The 19,209-nt window shown below is 43.4% G+C and overlaps 1 protein-coding gene across 1 annotated transcript in view; it reads right to left on the bottom strand.

Moving 5' to 3' along the window:
* acaca (acetyl-CoA carboxylase alpha) overlaps positions 1–19,209 on the bottom strand; it is a 34,851-nt gene that overhangs the window by 13,021 nt on the left and 2,621 nt on the right. The window contains exons 3-40 of the mRNA XM_069675313.1: positions 18,051–18,183; positions 17,754–17,892; positions 17,423–17,532; positions 17,255–17,336; positions 17,057–17,155; positions 16,695–16,801; positions 16,480–16,590; positions 16,012–16,221; positions 15,498–15,668; positions 14,809–14,970; positions 14,422–14,585; positions 14,173–14,323; positions 13,949–14,052; positions 13,640–13,867; positions 13,398–13,548; positions 13,170–13,304; positions 11,905–12,051; positions 11,632–11,820; positions 11,055–11,155; positions 10,758–10,846; positions 10,449–10,573; positions 10,194–10,307; positions 9,740–9,853; positions 9,553–9,642; positions 9,310–9,428; positions 7,692–7,715; positions 7,097–7,246; positions 6,625–6,768; positions 6,436–6,538; positions 6,243–6,350; positions 6,082–6,138; positions 5,760–5,804; positions 3,329–3,370; positions 2,611–2,826; positions 2,341–2,496; positions 2,030–2,254; positions 340–495; positions 106–252 (exon numbers count right to left, since the gene is read on the bottom strand). Of these exons, the coding sequence (XP_069531414.1) occupies positions 106–252; positions 340–495; positions 2,030–2,254; positions 2,341–2,496; positions 2,611–2,826; positions 3,329–3,370; positions 5,760–5,804; positions 6,082–6,138; positions 6,243–6,350; positions 6,436–6,538; positions 6,625–6,768; positions 7,097–7,246; positions 7,692–7,715; positions 9,310–9,428; positions 9,553–9,642; positions 9,740–9,853; positions 10,194–10,307; positions 10,449–10,573; positions 10,758–10,846; positions 11,055–11,155; positions 11,632–11,820; positions 11,905–12,051; positions 13,170–13,304; positions 13,398–13,548; positions 13,640–13,867; positions 13,949–14,052; positions 14,173–14,323; positions 14,422–14,585; positions 14,809–14,970; positions 15,498–15,668; positions 16,012–16,221; positions 16,480–16,590; positions 16,695–16,801; positions 17,057–17,155; positions 17,255–17,336; positions 17,423–17,532; positions 17,754–17,892; positions 18,051–18,183 (4,918 nt within the window). The remainder of the gene's footprint in view (positions 1–105; positions 253–339; positions 496–2,029; positions 2,255–2,340; positions 2,497–2,610; positions 2,827–3,328; positions 3,371–5,759; positions 5,805–6,081; positions 6,139–6,242; positions 6,351–6,435; positions 6,539–6,624; positions 6,769–7,096; positions 7,247–7,691; positions 7,716–9,309; positions 9,429–9,552; positions 9,643–9,739; positions 9,854–10,193; positions 10,308–10,448; positions 10,574–10,757; positions 10,847–11,054; positions 11,156–11,631; positions 11,821–11,904; positions 12,052–13,169; positions 13,305–13,397; positions 13,549–13,639; positions 13,868–13,948; positions 14,053–14,172; positions 14,324–14,421; positions 14,586–14,808; positions 14,971–15,497; positions 15,669–16,011; positions 16,222–16,479; positions 16,591–16,694; positions 16,802–17,056; positions 17,156–17,254; positions 17,337–17,422; positions 17,533–17,753; positions 17,893–18,050; positions 18,184–19,209) is intronic.

Below are 19,209 nucleotides of genomic sequence, written 5' to 3'. Positions count from 1 at the left end.
GAGACACCTGCTGCATGAACGGGAAACTGCAGATTCTGAAAGAAAAGGACAGAGGAGGTTTTGTTTGTGTCTGTATTCATGTTAAATATAAAATAAATATCTGACCTCGTTGCCCCCTGGCAGTCGGTTCATCTGCACCAGCTGACCTTGGGCGTCGAGAACCAGCTCTGTGAATGTGAGCAGCTCAGATGGAAGAGGGCATTTGGGTAAGTTGGCAAAGGTCTGGCTGGAGTGCCACAGCTTCTTCAGAGCCTGAGAAGTTAAACAGTCAGATTATGCTGACAGAATAATTTGAATCTGACTAACCACTATTTCTCAGCAGAGATTATTGTGTTGTACCTGTCTGAACATTTCTGGAAAGTCATAGACATAGGTGGTGCCCAGAGACTGCGCCTGGAAGCGCTTCGACTGCAGCAGGTCCTTGGTGACGTAAGGTGTGTTGATGAGCATGCCGTGCAGCGGCCCCTGCTTGTCTCCATACGCTTGGAACATAATCTGAAAGAAGAGACAGAGAAAGTCACTTTACAGTTATAAATGAACTGACCCCTTCAAAAACATGGGCAACATATGGGTTTGAAAATGATGATGAGGATGATAAGTCATACCCATTTCTTGAACATAATCAAGAATGATGCAACATTCCTTGTTCCACACACCATAAATGAATAAACATATAAACACATGCCGGGTGCTTTATGTACACAGGAAGTGGTTACAGTTTTATGCAGTCACTGCCAATCACAGACGTTTTGGTAAATTAGGTCCATTCTAAAAAAGCTCAACAGCCTGTCCTTGTATCCCAAAGTCTTCTCACTCCACACAGACCCCCACAGTATCTCCACTTATTCTAAACTCAAGTTCAGTTTTCTTCGTGATGCACAAAATGCAGCAGGTTTTTTGCTCAAGCATGTTTCGAATCCTCCAATAAAACCCAAACTGAACATGTCTCACATTTACTATCATGGCACTGATAAGGCACCCAAACAGCAAACATAAAGGCAAGAAATGTGAACATGTGAAATGTGAAACAGGATCATTGGCATTCTCTTTTTGTTGTGTTTAAATTACCAAAGCCTATAACACTTACACAGCAATGGATGGGTGTGATGATGGACAGGTGTATGGATCAATGACTGTATATATAGATGGACGACACGTCTCCATCTGCTCTCATTGTATGAAATTGAAGCCAAAATATCCCCCGTGACGAGCGCTGCCATCTTGAAATGGTGACGTCATTTGGAGGCAGAGATGCGCAGTAGAGATCGGCAGGCGGAGCCACCGTAGCCACTTCTGAACATACTGAACAAAAATCGGCAAAGATCCCGCATGTTGGCGTATTTAACAGCAGAACAGCTTCTTTGTGTTGGTCTGAAGCAGACGTTCAAAGATATGTAAACTTCACTGACTGTAGTGATTGTTTTAGTTACGTCTCCTCTTGCCGTTCCTCCTCTACTCTGCTAATCCGGAACAGACAGCATCAAATATGTAATTAAAAATAAACATGCTGATTTACGTCCAAATGTTCATTATTCTAACTATAATGACAGAAACCATGTTTGAGAAAAATGTATTAGACGTGTATTTTGATTTTATAGTTTGACTCATGTCCCATCTGTTAACATGGAGTAGGTGGGCTTTATGACCTATACTTCAGCCAGTCAGCAGGGGGCGATAGAGAGGGTTTGGCTTCACTTTTAGGGAGCTGTCATGTCGTCCATCTTTATATACAGTCTGTGGTTTGGATGATCAGGAACTTACCTGCTCAGCTGCGAGGAATAAGGACATTACTCATAGAATTGTCCACCGGGCAAAGGGCAAGACAACATACTGGATCTGTACTCCCACTCAATGAATCTTAATGCCAAATTTTTACATACTGCTGTGTAAAAACTAAAAACTTAATTTACTTTACAAGAGCGGCTGGGTAATTGCATTCTGGGAGCTGAGGGTTCCAGGATGGAACTAAAGCCCTTCACCAGCAAGTGGACAAAAAGCAGATGAGATGGACGATGTATGAGTGCCCCACCTGTCGGTCTTTGGGCCCCACCTGTCCCGTTCGGGAGTCAGTGACCTCCTTGTACAGGCTGATGTCCAGGTAGTAGCCTGATTCATTGGTGAGGAAGAGGCGGATGGGGATTTGCTTTCCGGTCGGAGTCAGGCGGATGTTAATTTTCAGCTCGGCCTGCAGGACGCGCAGCTTCCACAGACGGCTGCCGTAACGCATCACCATGGAGCGCACAGACTCCTCGATCTGAAGTTTGTAGAGAAACATAAGAAGAGTGAGCTGTGGTCTCACAGCGTGAAAGAGATATGTGTGTGTGGGATGCTTTCACAAACCTTTGATGGGTCCATGATGACTGTGGGGACAAAATTGAGGAAGATGTGGTTGCAGTCAGTTCGTACAGTCGTGTTGTTGAAAGCCACCTCCAGCTCATCCATAGCTTCCAGCAGCAGACGCTCGGCCTCATTGTGCAGATATTCAAAAGAGGCCTCCTGGTGAAGGAACAGAAATATAAAGCTGTCAACAGGGGCCTTAAAATAGTGTTGGAAAATCCCAAACCTCCAGTAAACTTCTTTAAAAAGTTTCCTTGTTCTCCGTTGTCTCACCTTTGTAACCAGATCAGAGTGGCGGATGATGGCTCGCACAAAGAAACGGTAGTCTGTAACCTCTGTTCCCACCTCCACGCGGGCTGCACCCAGGTACAGGTGCATCTTGTGGTTGGCACATGGAATGGCAGTCAGGGCAAAATTGCGCATGCGGTTGAGCTCCAACTGGAAAGCGAGAGCGGGCTCCAAATGACGATAGATCCTGTCCTCCTCGAACTGTTGAGGAACAGGCAAGACACGATCACAAACAGACACACAAGACAACTACATGTTCAACGACTACAATAAAGTTATCTACAATCATCATTGTATTTCAAACTGGCAAATTCTAGTTGTTCAAGTTGTTTTAAGAGTAGAACGATGCCCGAGAGCGACACAGTAAAGCTTCTAATGGGTGCCATTTCTCCTAAATTGGAGACATTATTAAAGAGTTGATTACTTTAATGAGTTCTGTGGTGTTATTATCGTGAAACTATCAGGGTTAATGGAGAGGAAGAGCCATCTCTGACTGTGATAAAGCTAAATTCAGCACTGCCAAAGGGGAGAAAAGTTGTTACATGGTTTTAAATGCAATTCCAGACTACGGGAAGTCTATAAATCTGTTTTATTTTCAAGGTTGTGGATACATTTGTAATTATCTGCATGTATATTGGGTATAAATCCCTTCATCTCTTACATAGATATGTTAATTTCTAGAGCAGCACAAAAATTAACTCACCTTGTCTCTCGCACGGAATGTGAAAAACTTTGGGAATTCTCTCTGTGGGGAAAATAGCAAGAAAGATATGGAAAGAAAAACAATGTCAACATAACATAACACATTGCTGTAAGCATACCCAATCAGTTAGCCATCTACCAACTATAAGCATTGTTATAGCAGGGGATAACAAGCTGTTATGGGATAGCTTAAACAGCTACATCAGCAGGTATGAAGTATTATGCAGTGATTATAAGAGCCTCTTTCTACATGCAGTGGGTTGTCTGCTGCGTAGCTGCTGTAATCTATCAGGGAATCACTGTGTATTCACTCAGACAGCAAGCTCACATAATAATGATAACCGGCTATATATAGCAGCACTCACTATGCTAATGAATAAAACATCCACTGTTTGCAGAGACGTTTGATCCTCTGAATAATGCGCGGTAGTCGCCCTGTTTGACGTTATCTGATGAAGTGTCCCACTTGCCAAAACAATGTCAGACCGATTGGAGATGCTCTCATCAGCTTTCCCACAATGCAACACCTCCACAGACATTATTTGACACTGTGATTACGCATCAAACACACCCTACACATTACTGCGAACTGAGATAGAAGATTTTCTTGGTAACCGTATAGAACGGTGCACTAAAGGGCCACACAATGATGGTGACACCAGAGAGCATGATTAGCTCTCATCAGAGACTTTTGTGCCGTCAAAAGAAAAATCAAAGCCTATTGTGAAGATGACAGCGGAGGCAAACGAACGGGACATTTCTCAAAATCTAATCCTGTGCTTCATCCCCGTCATTATCACCGTCTTCTCAAATGCTGTAGTGGTTGTTCTGTTGATAACACGTCAACACTGGAAAGATGACTGCAGCCCTGTGGTCTACAGCAAAACAAGAAGAGCAACACAAAACTGTGATCGGGGGTTTAAGTCTTACTTAGCATTCAATTCTATGCAATGAGTTGATGGTTCTGGGGCTTTAATGTCTTTAAACTGTAGCTATATAACCGAATTGTAATAAAAAAACTGATATTATTATTAAAATTATTATTCGATGTGAAAAACATCAGCACTACCGCGGCTGTTTCGCCAGCTCCTCTGTTCTCGTATATATACTCGCACGCACTCTTTTGGCTACGGAGCATCTTTGAATGGTACTTTATTAGTTAATAATTAAAAGGAGCAGTTCTCCCTTGAAAGAAGCCACTGTCAGTCAAAGCTGGTGTTCTCTGTAATCGATAGAAGCAATAATATTTTAAATTGGCGCCATAGCTGTGGAGAAAGTTGTACAAACAGCTCGTGGTTTTCGCCCATTCTACATTCCCACAACACCCAGCATGCATTGTGCCCCTCCCTCGGAAAGGAACGGCCCAATGAGAGACGCTGGGGTGAAATGCTACCGTTTCGCTGCAGGCAACGGCTCAGAGCGGTACAGAATCCGAAATACAACGAGAATATACCGGTGGATCGTGGAAAAAACCTTCAGGTCTGCAGTCTATATTTCAAACCTGACAATTTTGAACGAGACATGACTCATTTATAAATGTGGAATGTTTGCGAGGGAAAACAGGAGAGCCGGCAGCATTTCAAGGCACCTCACGGAGCAAATAGTTACATTTTACGGTATGTGTTTTTTTTTTCAACTAAACACTTGGGAGGTGGGCATTCTAGACTGAGGAAGTGTAGTTTAGCAAGCTCCCTGGCCTCTGCCAGATGAAGCGTTTTACGCAGTCTGGCGAAGGTTTTCCAGGGCCCATCGCAGAAGCGGATATCGTCCTCCAAAGGCACGGAGCCAAATTGCATTTTTTTCCCACCATAATGTCATTAGCTCCCCATAATAGCTTAATAGGACTGAGGTTGAAAATTGGCCCTTTAACTTTGATCTAGCTGAAACGAGCTAATATACCAATCGTGTGGCGTGTGGTTTCAAATCTCAGCCCGGCCAGAAAGGGAGAGATTCTCACTCCCAGCACAACAGACAGGTGTAGTATATGTATGCATTTTTCTTTTTAAAGTCACAGCACAGCTCGCTCGGAGCATCCATTCTACTGCAACCTAATTATTTTATTTGTTTATTTTGTAAGGTGCAGGAAGCCTCGTTGTATTTGTATGCCCTCTTGTGGACATATTGCGCAAAACTAGATATTCAAATAGTTCGAACCTGTGTGTTTTTTTAGAAGGATAATCAAACGCCAATTTTGACAGCCCTAATTCAGTGCAGCGGGCAAGCTTTCCTACACTTGCTCTGCGAGGTAAGTAAGCCTTCTCTTTGTATCAAGAAGTTTGTAACATGAACAGTATGCAGCACTTGCTTCCACTTGCAGCCATTTGTTCACCGTCTTTAGATCTTGTTAATTTAATGCACCTCTTCGGTCGGTTGTTTCAAACAGCTTTAAACTTAATGCAAAGAGCTCATTTCCTTTGTCTGCCTTTACTTACATGAAACCTTTGGTCGACCTCACAGTTGACTTGCTTCCTGAAATCCTGTCATCATAAATGCAGCAAAAGCAAGGCATGCAGAAAGAGATACAGAGACAAACAGGATAATGAGCTAATTTAAGTGCAAATTATTACAACCACACGAATGTCATTCAGTACAAGTAACTAATAAAGTATTAGTAATTACATAAAGAAAGATAAAGGACAATTCATTTGTAAAAGTGTGTTAAATGCTATTCAGAAGTGCTGAATTGGTGACATGCATGGCAGCTGATTGTGAAGAAAGGTAGTTTGATGAGTTAATATTGATGAGGGCTCTCACCTTCTGAGCCACGAGGAAAGTCAGCCTGCGGATGCCATGTTCGAACAGCAGAGATTTCTGGCATAGGAAAAAAAGTCAGGATGAGAACATCTTCCTGAGACATCTCAAATCATTTCACTAATCCTGCTGAAATAGAGACTAATGATGTAGACCGCTCCCACCTTCGACTGGGTGAACGCTCTGAAGCTGGCTGCCAGGCCGTCGTCGTCAATGTCGCTGTCCGTCTTTATAGCCACATTGAGGATATGGATAGGCTCGTCCTGGACGCTCTGAAAAGCGAATACATATTTAATTCTAAAAAAAAAAAGGTCCAAAGTCGTACAGGTAAACTCTATAAGATTCTGTTCTCTTTACCTTGTTGTCCTCTTCACCGTACAGGACAGGATTGCCTCCCTCTGGGAAGGTTGGACTCGGAGGAGGAGAGTCAGAGAAGCAGCTCAACACGTCTGTTATGTTCCTGTACAGGAGAAAAGTCATACACAACATTAATCACACATTTCATCTTTATCAGCCAATAAAAAAATATTAAATTAAAGGACTTACCTGGTGAACTCCTGGAAGGAGCGGAAAGCGACCATGGCTCCCATTCGTTGACAAGGTGGTGTAAAAGACGCGTCCAGCAGGACATCGCTGACGCTGGCTACGTGCACCATGCCGTAGTGGTTGAGGTTGGAGGAGAAGGACATCCTGGGGAATGGACAGGGAGTAATTAGATAGAGTCAGCTAGAAAGACTGTGTGAAGATGTCCCCCATCCACCTTTAGGAACCTCACAACACGCGTCTAATTGAAGAGAGCGAGTAGTTACACCATTACGTGTGAACCAAGTGAAAGCCCCTTTACAGTAGGTTAAGAGACTTATTACAGACCACATGTTAATAAAGAATTCATAAAACCACCGGAAAGACCCTTTAAAAAAATCACCTTCCCTTTTTTGTAGGGTGTCCTTTGATCGAAAGAAACTATCCCAGAATTTACACCCACTGAAGGAACGCGAGAGGATTTCGAGTGTCAAACCTGTCCACAGAATCCAAATCTGAGGCACTTTTCTTCTCAGCGTTAGCATCCTTTGATTTACTATCTTGTGCCTTAAGGTCCTGGGCTCTACTTTCCTGAAATCTAGGATCCGCGGCTTTTACAAGATCCAGGATGGGGGCAGACATTTTCCTGGCAGGACAGTCACAGGGTTCAGGTCAACTTTGCACTGGTGTAAAGTTTTTCCCCAGCATAATGTAAACGATCTTATACCGAATCTCTAAACAATATTGAAGCTCATACACACACACACTCGCACACGCACAAGTTAGGCATATAACAGTCTTTCATAGAGAGACGGACAGAAACACACAGACTAGAGAATGACACAGAGGCTGAATGCCACGGGCCATGCTGTTGTCAGCAACTGAAGAAACATTGTGTTACTCGTTCAGTCTAATCTCAAGGTACCAAGTCAGTTCCATTTTCAAAGCACCACAGAGCTGCGTAACTAAACAATCTGTTGACTTAATCACCAGATTAATTAATCATTACATGGAGGATTACTTAGACCATGCAGCTAGCTACTCTACAGTCACTATTAGTAACTAAGGCAATAAAAGGAATAATACAATACCTGTTTAGAGTGGGGATGTTCCCTCTGCAATCAAACAACATTGATTACTCAGTGGTTAGTGGCAGGCATCAGGAGAGGAAGACAGTCAAGGTGTAGCAATGTGTTTGTGTCTTTAAAGGGGGTGGTATTATGCTAATTTCAAACTTCACATTTCACTCTGTGATACCATGTGGAGTAGCTTAGCATCATTTACAGTTAAAAAAACTCTCACACTGGTGCTCTGCGCAGGCCCTCATACAGCCTCTGCCTGAAACGACTCAGTCAGCTCTGTCTCTTTAAGAAACCCCGCCCCTACAAGCCCGCTTTCTTCTGATTGGCCAGCTCTCAAAGGATGCATTTTGTGATGTCACAAAGTGCAGTGTGTAGAAAAACCTGTGTGAAACCTGGCGTTCACAGCAGCCTGCAGACTGAGCTAAGAAGCCTGGGGATTACTCCAACATACTTTTACATACAGATTTTAAACTTCACCCACGTTTAGTGTGAACATCCAACATTGTAACATTATATATATGTCTTAAAATGTAAAACTGCATAATACCCCCTCTTTAAAGTAAACTGATCAGTATCTACATGAATGCAATTCATGTGAAAATAGAGGATAAACACACGTCACTTCCTGACTGCTCCCTTTAAAACATGCATCATGAGATCCTAATGCCTCCTTGTCCTGAGGTTCGCTCCGAACAAGGACAGAGGATCAGTTCACACTTCCCATGCTGTCTTTAGTTCACACATGAAGGTTAATTCAGACATGTAAAAACACAAGCATGCTATAGCATGTGTAAAAACAAGCTGAACCCAACACAGCAAAGAAAGCAACAACGAGCAAACACAGACTCACATTCATAGACAGACAAACTAAACACGATCACACTATAAGATGCAGAACAAAGGTTCACTATAAATGCCACATTACTTTGTCTGTTACAAGCTTTTTAAAATGCTGTGCATGTACAAGGTAGATCCCAAGTTTGTCTTTGGTCTCAGGTTCTTTTAAGCGAAGGTGCCCCAGTGTTCTCCCAGGACTTACAACGATGTGTAACTGGCATGAGACTGTTGAGGCTGGGAGCTTTGTCGCTCATGGCGCTCACACACGTTTGACAAACTAAAAGAAGTATTTTCAAAATACCTCCTTTTGCACATGTGGAGCATTTACGAGGAGAACAATGAACAATGACATACAGCTGGGGACATGGGAGAGGAACCGTGGCACCATGGATGACGTAAGATTGTGAAGTCACTTATTTCAAAATTAAAGTGATTTTGTTGTTGCCTTGGTAACGGCTTATAGGGATCCAAATAATAAAATAATATAAAAAACACATACATCACTTGTAGGATTTGGAGTGTTGTGTTTTTTGTAAACACAGAACACAACCACCTATAATATAAACACCTACATACTTGTATAATAGAGTGCAAAAATATAGACATCAAATGATGCTGTTACAATAAAAGATAGATAATAAATACACTAAAGTAACATGACCTTTAACCTTCTGAAAATTCAATATTGATCCCTAATTTAAATCTTGTTTGTGTCCACAGTGCCGTTCAGGGGTGGGGCGGGGCGATGCACAGCATGTGAGCATTGGGGACATTCTCACTATCACATTACCTGTTGGGGTGCGAGGTGGGAAGCATGAACTGGAACTCTACCACACACGTGTTGTCCTTCAGTTGTCGATGCTGAACACTGTTGAGCTCATATGCAATGTATGCTCTGCGAACGTACACCTGCAGTAGTCAGAGGTTAAAGCACAGAAAATATTAGTTATAATGTGGATCGGCTGCATTTTAACATTCAGTTATATAAGTGAAAGCAAATCAATCTATGAAGTGAGATCAGTCATTTCCTCACCTCAAGTGCAGCCATCCTGACCACCTGATTACTGTGGTAGAAGAAGTTGGGCAGAACATCAAAGATGGACGTTTCTGAAAGGATCAGTTTCTAGAAGTTGAAAAAAAGGGATAATAAGTCATCTGTTACAGTTTCTCCATCGTCAGAGCAAAACATAAAGCTACGCAGATACTGCTTTGGATCCTACCTGCAGGTTCTCGATGCAGAATTGATGTCCATACATGTCGATGGCAGAGAGGAAGATGGACTCCACCTGGTTGTGTCGTAGCTCATAAGAGGGGAGGTGGGAAGCGATCAACACCTGGATAAAGAGTATGAATGTAAGTTATGATTCATTATAAAGTCACTGTTCTCCTCACTGTTTCTGACAGTGTCCATATTGTAACAATTACAAAGGATGAATGGTGACATCTGGTGGTGAAATTCTCCCCATCTGATGCATATTCGCCTACTCAGGTAACACCTACGTTTTGTTAAGCCATATACATTTTTAATAGATTTGACATGACCTGAACTAATTCTAAGTCTACCCCATAGCTGGTCCGACAATTTCACTTAAGTATTAAAGCCAACTGCAGTGGAATGTCAGGTAATGCAAGGGAACATAAAAACGTCAACAAACATTAGGGTCCATATCTGACCTGTCGGGCCCGCAGTGCCACCTTGGCGTTGGTCGTCTTGCTGAGCTGGGTGAGTTCAGTCAAGATGGCCATCAGTTCATCTGTCAGTGTGGGATCACGGCCACACAGCTGGTCCTACACACAGGAAACATGAATATGGATACAAGTAATTAAATGTCCCATACAGTATGACAAGTCTTATATTGTGAGGCCTGTTTTGATTCATTATTAAATCAAGGCTTTCAAAGTGTTCTGACTGCACAAAGACACACTTACAATCAGCATGGTGACCAGCAGGTTCTTCTTGGTGACTTGAGCGTGGGAGAAGATGTAGTTCAGCACGTTGGCCATGTCGCCTTTGTTTTCCTCACGCAGTGCAAACACACACTTGTCGTAGTGTCCTGTTAACAACAAAGAGCTTTGTAAGTAATGCTCAGAGGAACTGCAGAGTCACAGAAGCTGAGGGGTTTATTGTGAAATAGCTCCACCAAGTGGACAAATTGAGCAAGTGCATTTCTTCTGAAAAGCTGTAAAGACCTCAAAGCTAAAACAACCAGTAACAAATAAGGAAGTGTGTTTCCTCACCATTCTGAAACTGGATCTCTACTTTCAGGTACTGTCTGAGCAGGTCCATCACCACCGCCTTCATGTGACCACGGATGCCACTGCGATACCTGATGGAGACAAAAACAGTCTGGACTGGCACAAAGAACAATGCAGCATTGTACTGCTTAGGCATACGAACATACGAGATCTACCAGAGATTAGAAAACAACAAACATAAAGCTAATCCGTCTCTGTGTTACATATAAACTCATGTCATGTAGCAAGTTACAGAATAAGCCATCCAAACTATGAATCTGTCAGAGACAGAGTACTCACTTCTGCACCAGCTGAACAATGCTCTGTGTGTTCATAAAGAAGACTTCTCTCTCTGACTTCTTGTTAAGAGTAGCAGCGTGGCTGTCCAGGATATTTGCAATCTGGAATAAAAGGGAAATAAAGAATAGAAGCATTTAATCCCAGTGGCACAAACGACTCCTCAGGCAAGTTGCTACTGTTATATACACAGTGAGGTCCTAAGTGGGTGCAAAATGTGTCATAAAAACTAGAGATAAACATCATTAGTGGTGTTTGATAACATGCACTACTAATCACATTAGTTTAGTGGCTTTTTTAATGTGCAAAAAGTCAAGAGACAAACTAACACAAAAAATACAACATATTTATCGCAGCAGAATTTTACTGCTGTTTATTTTATTAACTATCATGGCAGCAGTAATATATTCTCTATTTCTAATTTTAACTGATAACTCTGTTCTCAGAGAACCAAGGCTACCACTGACACTTAACATTACTACTACTTGCAAAGAAAATGTTTAATTGTTATTAATAAGTTAAGTTTAGGAGGGATTCTGTGTGTGTAGTTAGCATGGCGCGTGCACATGTTTGTGGTTACCTGCTGGCTGGGAAACTGGCAGAGCACCGAGGTAATGTTGCTGGCATACTGAGCCATCTCCTTCTTGATGGCCTTCTCCACAGCGGGGGGGATGCGACCTGACACGCTGGTCATGATGTCTTGAAGCTCCAGCAGCGGCAAAGACGGGTCACGCATGGTTTTCATCAACCGCTCCACCCATTCTTTTAACTACAGCAGGCACGGGAGGCATCGGTTAAAGGAACCGCTTACAGCTCAATGAGTTGATATTTGTATGTTCACAGGTATTCTTACCTTAACACTGAAGAAAGGCTCGGGAAGACAGTAGCCATTCATTATGTGAACGAGGTGGTCCAGTGTGTTGTGGAATACTCTGTGGAGCTTCTCCCCTCTCAGAGCTACTGCCTGGATAGAAGGCAGGGCCCCGGTGTGCAGCTCTGCCTACAGAACAAACAAATGATTTAAATAATTATACAAATTTCCAAACATTGTTGTGTATGTGCTGATATTTTACACACACATTTACAATGATGCAGTCTAGTCTGTAAAGTGCTCAGACATTATTCAGTGTAACTGCAGGTGTCTGAATTATGGCAGCTTGGTTTGCTTATTTCAGTGGAAGACAGAAGTGCAAAGTGTGGCGTTCACTGGTCAGGTAACAAAGGTAAAAGAACAAAGGGGAGTGACATGTTCACCAGGAGAGGGATCCTTCTCTACAATTAATTCTGCCTCCTGATTTCTAATAATAGCTCGTTTTCCATTATCTTTGTTGGCAGCCTCAATTTCCTGCCTCATAGGTCATAGGTCAAGAAGTAGGGCTGGGCGATAACAAGCACTTTCTTTTCAATCGCAATTTTGGCTTCAGATAGATATGAAAGTAAGATAATTGAGAGTCAGGTGTTATAAACCTTGTGCATGCTTCTTTCTAGGGATAGACGATTATCGGCGCCGATATTCGGCATTTTGACTCATATCGGCATCGGCCTCTTTTCTTTTTTTAATTTTTTCTTTTTTATTAATCCGACAGCCGATAAGAGTTCATTTCTTTGCAAATTTTATTTAACTTTGTTTTATTTACTTTATAAAACTTCAGGAAGTTATTTATTTATTTATTTAAATTTTCAGTTAACTTTATAAGAGATGCTGCTGATCCTGGGAACTCCCTGCGCTTTTTATTTGTTTGTTGCCATATGCTTAAACATTTAAACAAAGTTAAGAGTTGGAGTTTGTATTATTCAAAGTTTTGACGCCAATATTTTTACTTTTACTGCAAATGAATATCGGCTCCAAATATCGGTTATCAGCCTCCTTGACTACTAATAATCGGTATCGGTATCGGCCCTGAAAAAACCATATCGGTCTATCTCTACTTCTTTCCTTTACAGTTGTGGACTTTCACAGGCAACCAGTTGAAAGCAGAAGGACAACAGCCCTCTGGACTGCCCAGAAGAGAAAAACAAACAGTCCGACAAAGGGTCAGGACGGCAATATTAAGAGCTTCCTTGTGCCTGGCGACTATGCAACATCCTTTTTTTACATTCTGCTGCAGCAAACTGTACCTGTTGCACTCTGCTTGGGTCGTCCAGCTGCAGCTTGGCAATGACGCATCCGGGCTCCAGTGCAGCTCCAGCTCTCTTCACATAGTGAATACAACCAGACTCCGCAGCTGTGAGCGTCATTACCATCTTCATCACCTGGAATATACAAGTACAAAGATCACTTTCATACAACTTACACATAAATAAAGTGGATTTGAAGTGAATCACGTAAGCCTCGACAAACTGTACCTCTATTTCAGCGTAGCACTGGCCGGAGAACACGTGGCCGCCGTCCTCGACTGTGTACTGAATCAGTTTTCCAGCTGAAGGAGATCTGAGCAGCGAGGGATCATTCTCCCTTTCAAAAACACAAGTCTTGTTCCCGATGGTGATGCGATACCTGTAAGGATGAAAACATGCAAATTATAAGGCATAAGTGCATCAAGTATGTAGCAAAATAAAGATGCATCATTTATTTCTTTTCCTCTTACCTGTCCACCTCTTCCTTCATGTAGGTCGTGTAGCTGCTTCCATCATAAGACAGCAAAAGACCTCCGTCGCTGAGCCGATGGACGTCCACCTCAGCAGAGGAGTTGTTCATGATGACCACGTAGGAGTTGGGAGACTGGCGGGTCACTTTCAGGACGTACTTGGTGCCTTCGTAGATCAGCTCCACTTCCACAGTGTTGAGTAGTGTGTGCGCTGGCAGCACCTGGCCCCTGGACAGAGAGTAGAGAGCGTCTCAGGTATCCTTTACACAGCACATGATCATTTTTTCCGATGTTGTGCCATATTTTTACCTTTCCAGAGAATGCAGGAAATTAGACACACTGTTCCTTAGATTGACGTCTGCAACGTGAAGAGCCCCGCTCACAATTCCAAGCATGGTGTCCGGACGCTCTGCCTGCACACAAATATTTAACCTCAAGTTCAAACTGCATGGTGCCAGGAGGATAAACCACATGGTCTTGTTATGATCTCAACATTTAGTTTTCTCAAAGAGCAACCAGTGGCCTCATTATACCTGCATCTTCTCTGAGATGAGCCTGTCCAGCCAGCCTGTGTCAATGCTGTTGTGCTGAAAGCTCTCGGTCTCCAGCAGCTTAATGAGGTATTCCACTGTGGTCCTAAAGTCTCCTCTTATAGACAGCTCCTTAAGAGCCACCACCATGTTGCTAGATAAAGATGAAGACATACCTATGAGTTCCAAACCTCTGATAAGACAAATGAGAAAGCTTAATGACAAAAAAGAAACTTCTGTGTGTGTACTCACGAGATGGCTTCTTCCCGATTCTCTCCCCATGAGAAACAGTGTCCAAACTGAGAGTCTGCAAACTCGTGCAGCCCTCCAGCAGCTGCGACGCTGAAGTAGCCCCACACGTTTTTATTGCTGCGGAAATTCAGCTCTTGCACCGTTCCTGAGCTCGGCTTGAAGCCCTGCGAACACACCACATTTCATCTTCTCAAAAACAGAGCAGAAACAGCCGATATGACCTTCAGAGAAGTAATAACAAGGGTCTTTATTTATGGAACAACAGGATTACAAAGTGAAAAGTTTAACTGGGACAGAAGCACAACAGAAATCATACACCCAGTGTAACCTTTAGCTGTAAGTGTTTTGTGTAGCAGCCAGGAGAGAGAGAGAGAGAGAGAGGCTCACCTCGTCTGGATTTTCACTTGTGATACGTGCTGCGATAACATGGCCCCGAGGGGAGGGGGCCGTGGACAGACCCTCGAAGTCAATGGGAGAGTCTCCCCAGGGCTGAACCCCATAAAGCATCCTGATGTCTTTGATCCTTTGGAGAGGAATACCCATCGCAATCTGCCAGGAGACACATTGCATCATATATGTGGATTGCGTCAAACCAAGCACATACATTTTTCCCAGCATGCTTTTCTGACAGGTGTTAATGACATGTTTTCAGTTATATACCTAACTGATGAACAACATCTTGCTGACAGACAGTTTGTCTTGTCCAGGAAAAAGATACTCTCATCATCTGTGCCAGAGAGTGTGTGTCACTCCCACTCGAGCACCCAATCAGCTTCACTACAAAGCTTTTCCAGCCGCTGCCCTTCAGCTCGACTGCCACTGACCTATTTACACACAATCCCAAACACTGCAGAACTGACCACGTGACCACCCATTGCTCTAACCTCTGTATCTACCACGCAGTTTTTGCATAACGCCTCCTTCTTTTGCAGGCGGTTGCCATGGAGACAGGGGGCCTGTCTAGTGCTAAGCAATGAAGCGTGCTAACTTTGTCTCCTGCAGGCGGTAGCAGGCTCAAATGCATTGCATGGAATAACCAGAGCATGCTCTGCAGGGCATTTGTGGGTGAGACTGACCTGCAGTTGGGCAGCAGGCAGGTTGACATCGGCAACCATCTCAGTGCAGGGGTGTTCCACCTGCAGACGAGGGTTGAGCTCCAGGAAGTAGAAGCTGCCATCCTGGCTGTAGAGGTACTCGACTGTACCGGCGCTGACATAACCCACCATCTTTGCGAGTTTCACTGCACACTGAGTAGAGAACAGAATGTGTTCAAAGTTCAATATATCTGAAGGGCTTGGTTGGTCTTAGATCTTAATGTATCAGCTATATACTGTATAAAGTACAGACTAGAACCCGACTCATAGAACATATCCTTTATGCCTCATTATGAAAACTTTTATACAGAACATATAATTCAGAAAACAATATTTTGGAATGCTGTCTTCCTGTACTTTGTCCAGCAGACTGTGCACCAACTCTCAGCATCGTCTGCAGCACATGTAGCAGAGCATCACAGCAGATCCCCCCCTGCTAATATCATATCAGTCTAAAAAGTATATCAGTCAGGCTCAAGTGTAATTCATTCTGTACCTGTTCCATTTCCTCGAACACATCAGAGGTGGCGATGGTAGCAGGAGCCTCCTCTATAATCTTCTGGTGTCGTCGCTGCACGGAGCAGTCTCTACCAAACAGGGAGATGGCGTTGCCATACTGATCAGCTAAGATCTGGACCTCCAGGTGGCGGGCATGCTTTGCTAGCTGCATGACGAAGATGGGCGATCCAGGAACTTCTGCCTGGACCTGCAGAACAAAAGCGAAAGAAAAGCCTTGCAGTCATTTTTTGATGGGTTTGAAATTTGGTTTTACTTTCCGTCTTAATATTGTTGTCCTTGTTTTAATGTTAATTCTGTATGCATTGACTTTCCTTATTGTAAGGCACTTTCAGCTGCATATATTGTATGAAAGGTGTATACAATATATGCATATATAGAACATTTAAACCCCATTGTACAGCGTCTTTAGTCCTGCACAATGTCTCAAATTAAAGATTATTTTAACCTGTCTGAAGAGGTTTGAGAAATCATCAGCAGTGTTGACTTTACGGATGCCTTTTCCTCCCCCTCCCTCGGAGGCCTTCACCATCACAGGGTAGCCCACCTTGTCTGCCGCCTGGTAATGGAAACATACAACTTTCCAGCAAACATGTACAGTACATGAAAGAACTTGCAACAATAATGTGGCACTGGGAGCTGTCAGTTAAATTACATGCTTACCTTCAGGCCGTCCTCTACATCTTGGATGCAGCCAAGCTCGTACACGTCTGAAGGAACGTTGATGACTTTCTTTTTTTGGTTGCTCTCTGTCCATTCTACTGTCAGGCCTGGGAAAAAACATTACGCAACATGTTCAGCATACATGTATATGAGTGATATTCTGATCTGACATGAATCGCCAAACATTTGGAGAAAAAGATCTCAAACCAAACAACTTCTACATTTAATTTTATTCTGGGACATTCTAGAATAATTGATTGTTTTTTCAGTTATAAAGACAATCCCTTTTATCTTCTTCAAAGCTGATCTTAAACAGCCTGAGCAAAAAAACATCTTCGGGCCCCACACTAATTGTAACCCACCTGTACCACTCCAGGGCAGAGTTGGAATTCCAGCTGTCTGAGCGACGATAGACGAGGCAATCTTGTCGCCTAGAGCCCACATAGCTTGACTTGGGGGACCTGGGGGAGAAGTAAGCAACGAGAAAAGCATTTCAGTTGCGTAAACTGATAACACGAGAGACAGTTTCAGGGTCACAAAGCGTAGGAAGCTTCTCTTACCCATGAAAGCGATGCCGTTCTTGTGCAGCAGCTCTGGGAGTTTGGGGTTCTCTGAAGCATGACCCCAGCCGGCCCACACCGCCTGTAAGGAAAGAGTTCACAGCTTCTTAAAAAAATGATACAACTATAAAGTACAGTTGGAAAACTGTTGATAAGTTAGGTGTGTACCTGCACAGGTATGCGTTTAGCAATGTCCAGAATGAGCTCCACATTGGCGTAGTTGTTGTTGTTCGTCCCTCCTGGCACGGGCACATAATGATCGGCCATTTTGATGTACTCTGAGAGAGACAGAACCACATAACATTTTATACTGCAGTCACTTCCACAGTAGTTCTCATATAGTGCATCCAAGTGCATCCAAACACTACAGTGCTACAGTGTTAGGATGCACTGCAAACCAGATAAAGCGCATTAACTCTGGAGTAGTGCCTTGTAAGCGACGGAGGCTTCAGCCGAGTCTGGCATTTTACGTTTCTACACACATCACGCTGGAGCTCACCTGCATTGGCCTTCAGGTCCTCTGGGGTCACCATGACAACAAAGCGGATTGCCCTTTCATTGCGGAACATCTCATAGGCCCAGCGGCGGATGGAGCGCATGCATTTGACTGCTGCAATGCCATTGTTGGCAATCAGCACCTGAAAAGGCAAAATAGTACAGTTAGCATGTTAATGTCAACCAGGTAAAAAACACATCCTTAATAAAGGCTCGTTACAGATACGACTCCATACTTTAAGGGTGGTTACACATGGCTATACGAGATTCATTTCTGAATGTGCTTAATAAACATCATCACCTTCTCGATAACCTTGTTGCCACCAAAGCGGGTGACAAATTCAGCAGGAGAGGCCACAGTGAAGTCCCTCTGGAGATCGATGCGCCGGCGATCTCTGCCTTGTTTCACCAGGTGCAGGCCTGACATGCTTGGCCTGTTTTAAGACATACAAAGAATGCATTTAATGGCTCTTTATAACACCTCTAGTGTTAAAGAATCGGGTCTCGGGCAGCTCATGAACCCTTATTTGTAACATAAGAACTTTTAAATTAAACTGCCAGAGGCAAACTATCACACGTCTTTTGGCAGCAGCTTTAAAGACAGTTTATGTTTACAACTCAGAAGATAAAAGACACTAATATCAGCTGATGTAGATAACACACATGGTGCGTCAAGGAGCAACGAGTTGACTACTGTCTCTTATCTTAAACTTTACAGCTTGTAAGTGAGTTACAGCCACCTTACAGTAAATGCTCAAGAAAACCTGCGACCCATTTCAATGGTGGTGCTGATTTGCATGCTAGAGAAACAGCAGGGAAGGTTCAACAATGATGTCTTCAAGAAAAATACTGTCTCCTTCAAGTGTAACCTCTGACAGCAGAACACATCATGCGTAACATGACAGGTCACTTTACAGTCTTTAAACATGTTAACATGCTTGGGCAAGTGTCTCCAACAGCGACTTAACGTTCATATTCAAATTGAGCTCCACCTAATGGGGGAGCCAAACTCGGGAATGGTTAGTGCAGGGGGGAGGGATATGACAATCAGCTGGAGGGTGGAGGGTGGAGGGTGGAGGGTGTGGCAGAACCCTGGCTCGCTTGGCTGGCTGGCTTCTTCTGTGGCCTGATAGTGCATTATTGCATCACTGAAGGGGTTGCTGGCACGAGGCTAACGAGTCCCTACTGAATAGAGGCTCTGATTTCAATCCAGCAGTGGAGCTGTGAGAGTTGGTTTTGTCCTATGAGAGGGATGATAAGGGGGGGTGGAGGATGCAGACACCCCTAATGTTGTACATGCAGTTTGAAACTGCTGGCCCAGCTTCTCTCAGTCACCCTCCTCCCCCTCCTCTCTCTCTCATCCTTTCTATCCTTGTGAAACTGGTCAAGTAAAACCAGACTGGAAACAGCACATACAGAGAGAGAGGAGATCCTGATGTCTTTTATAAATAATGTGATAC

The sequence above is a fragment of the Semicossyphus pulcher genome, unplaced genomic scaffold (genome assembly GCF_022749685.1).
Source record: "Semicossyphus pulcher isolate SPU_LCO1_2020_fin unplaced genomic scaffold, fSemPul1.0.p SCAF_10, whole genome shotgun sequence".
Classification (NCBI taxonomy): Eukaryota; Metazoa; Chordata; class Actinopteri; order Labriformes; family Labridae; genus Semicossyphus; species Semicossyphus pulcher.
Note: the sequence above shows the minus strand (reverse complement) of the source record. Positions and strands in the feature narration are given on the sequence as shown.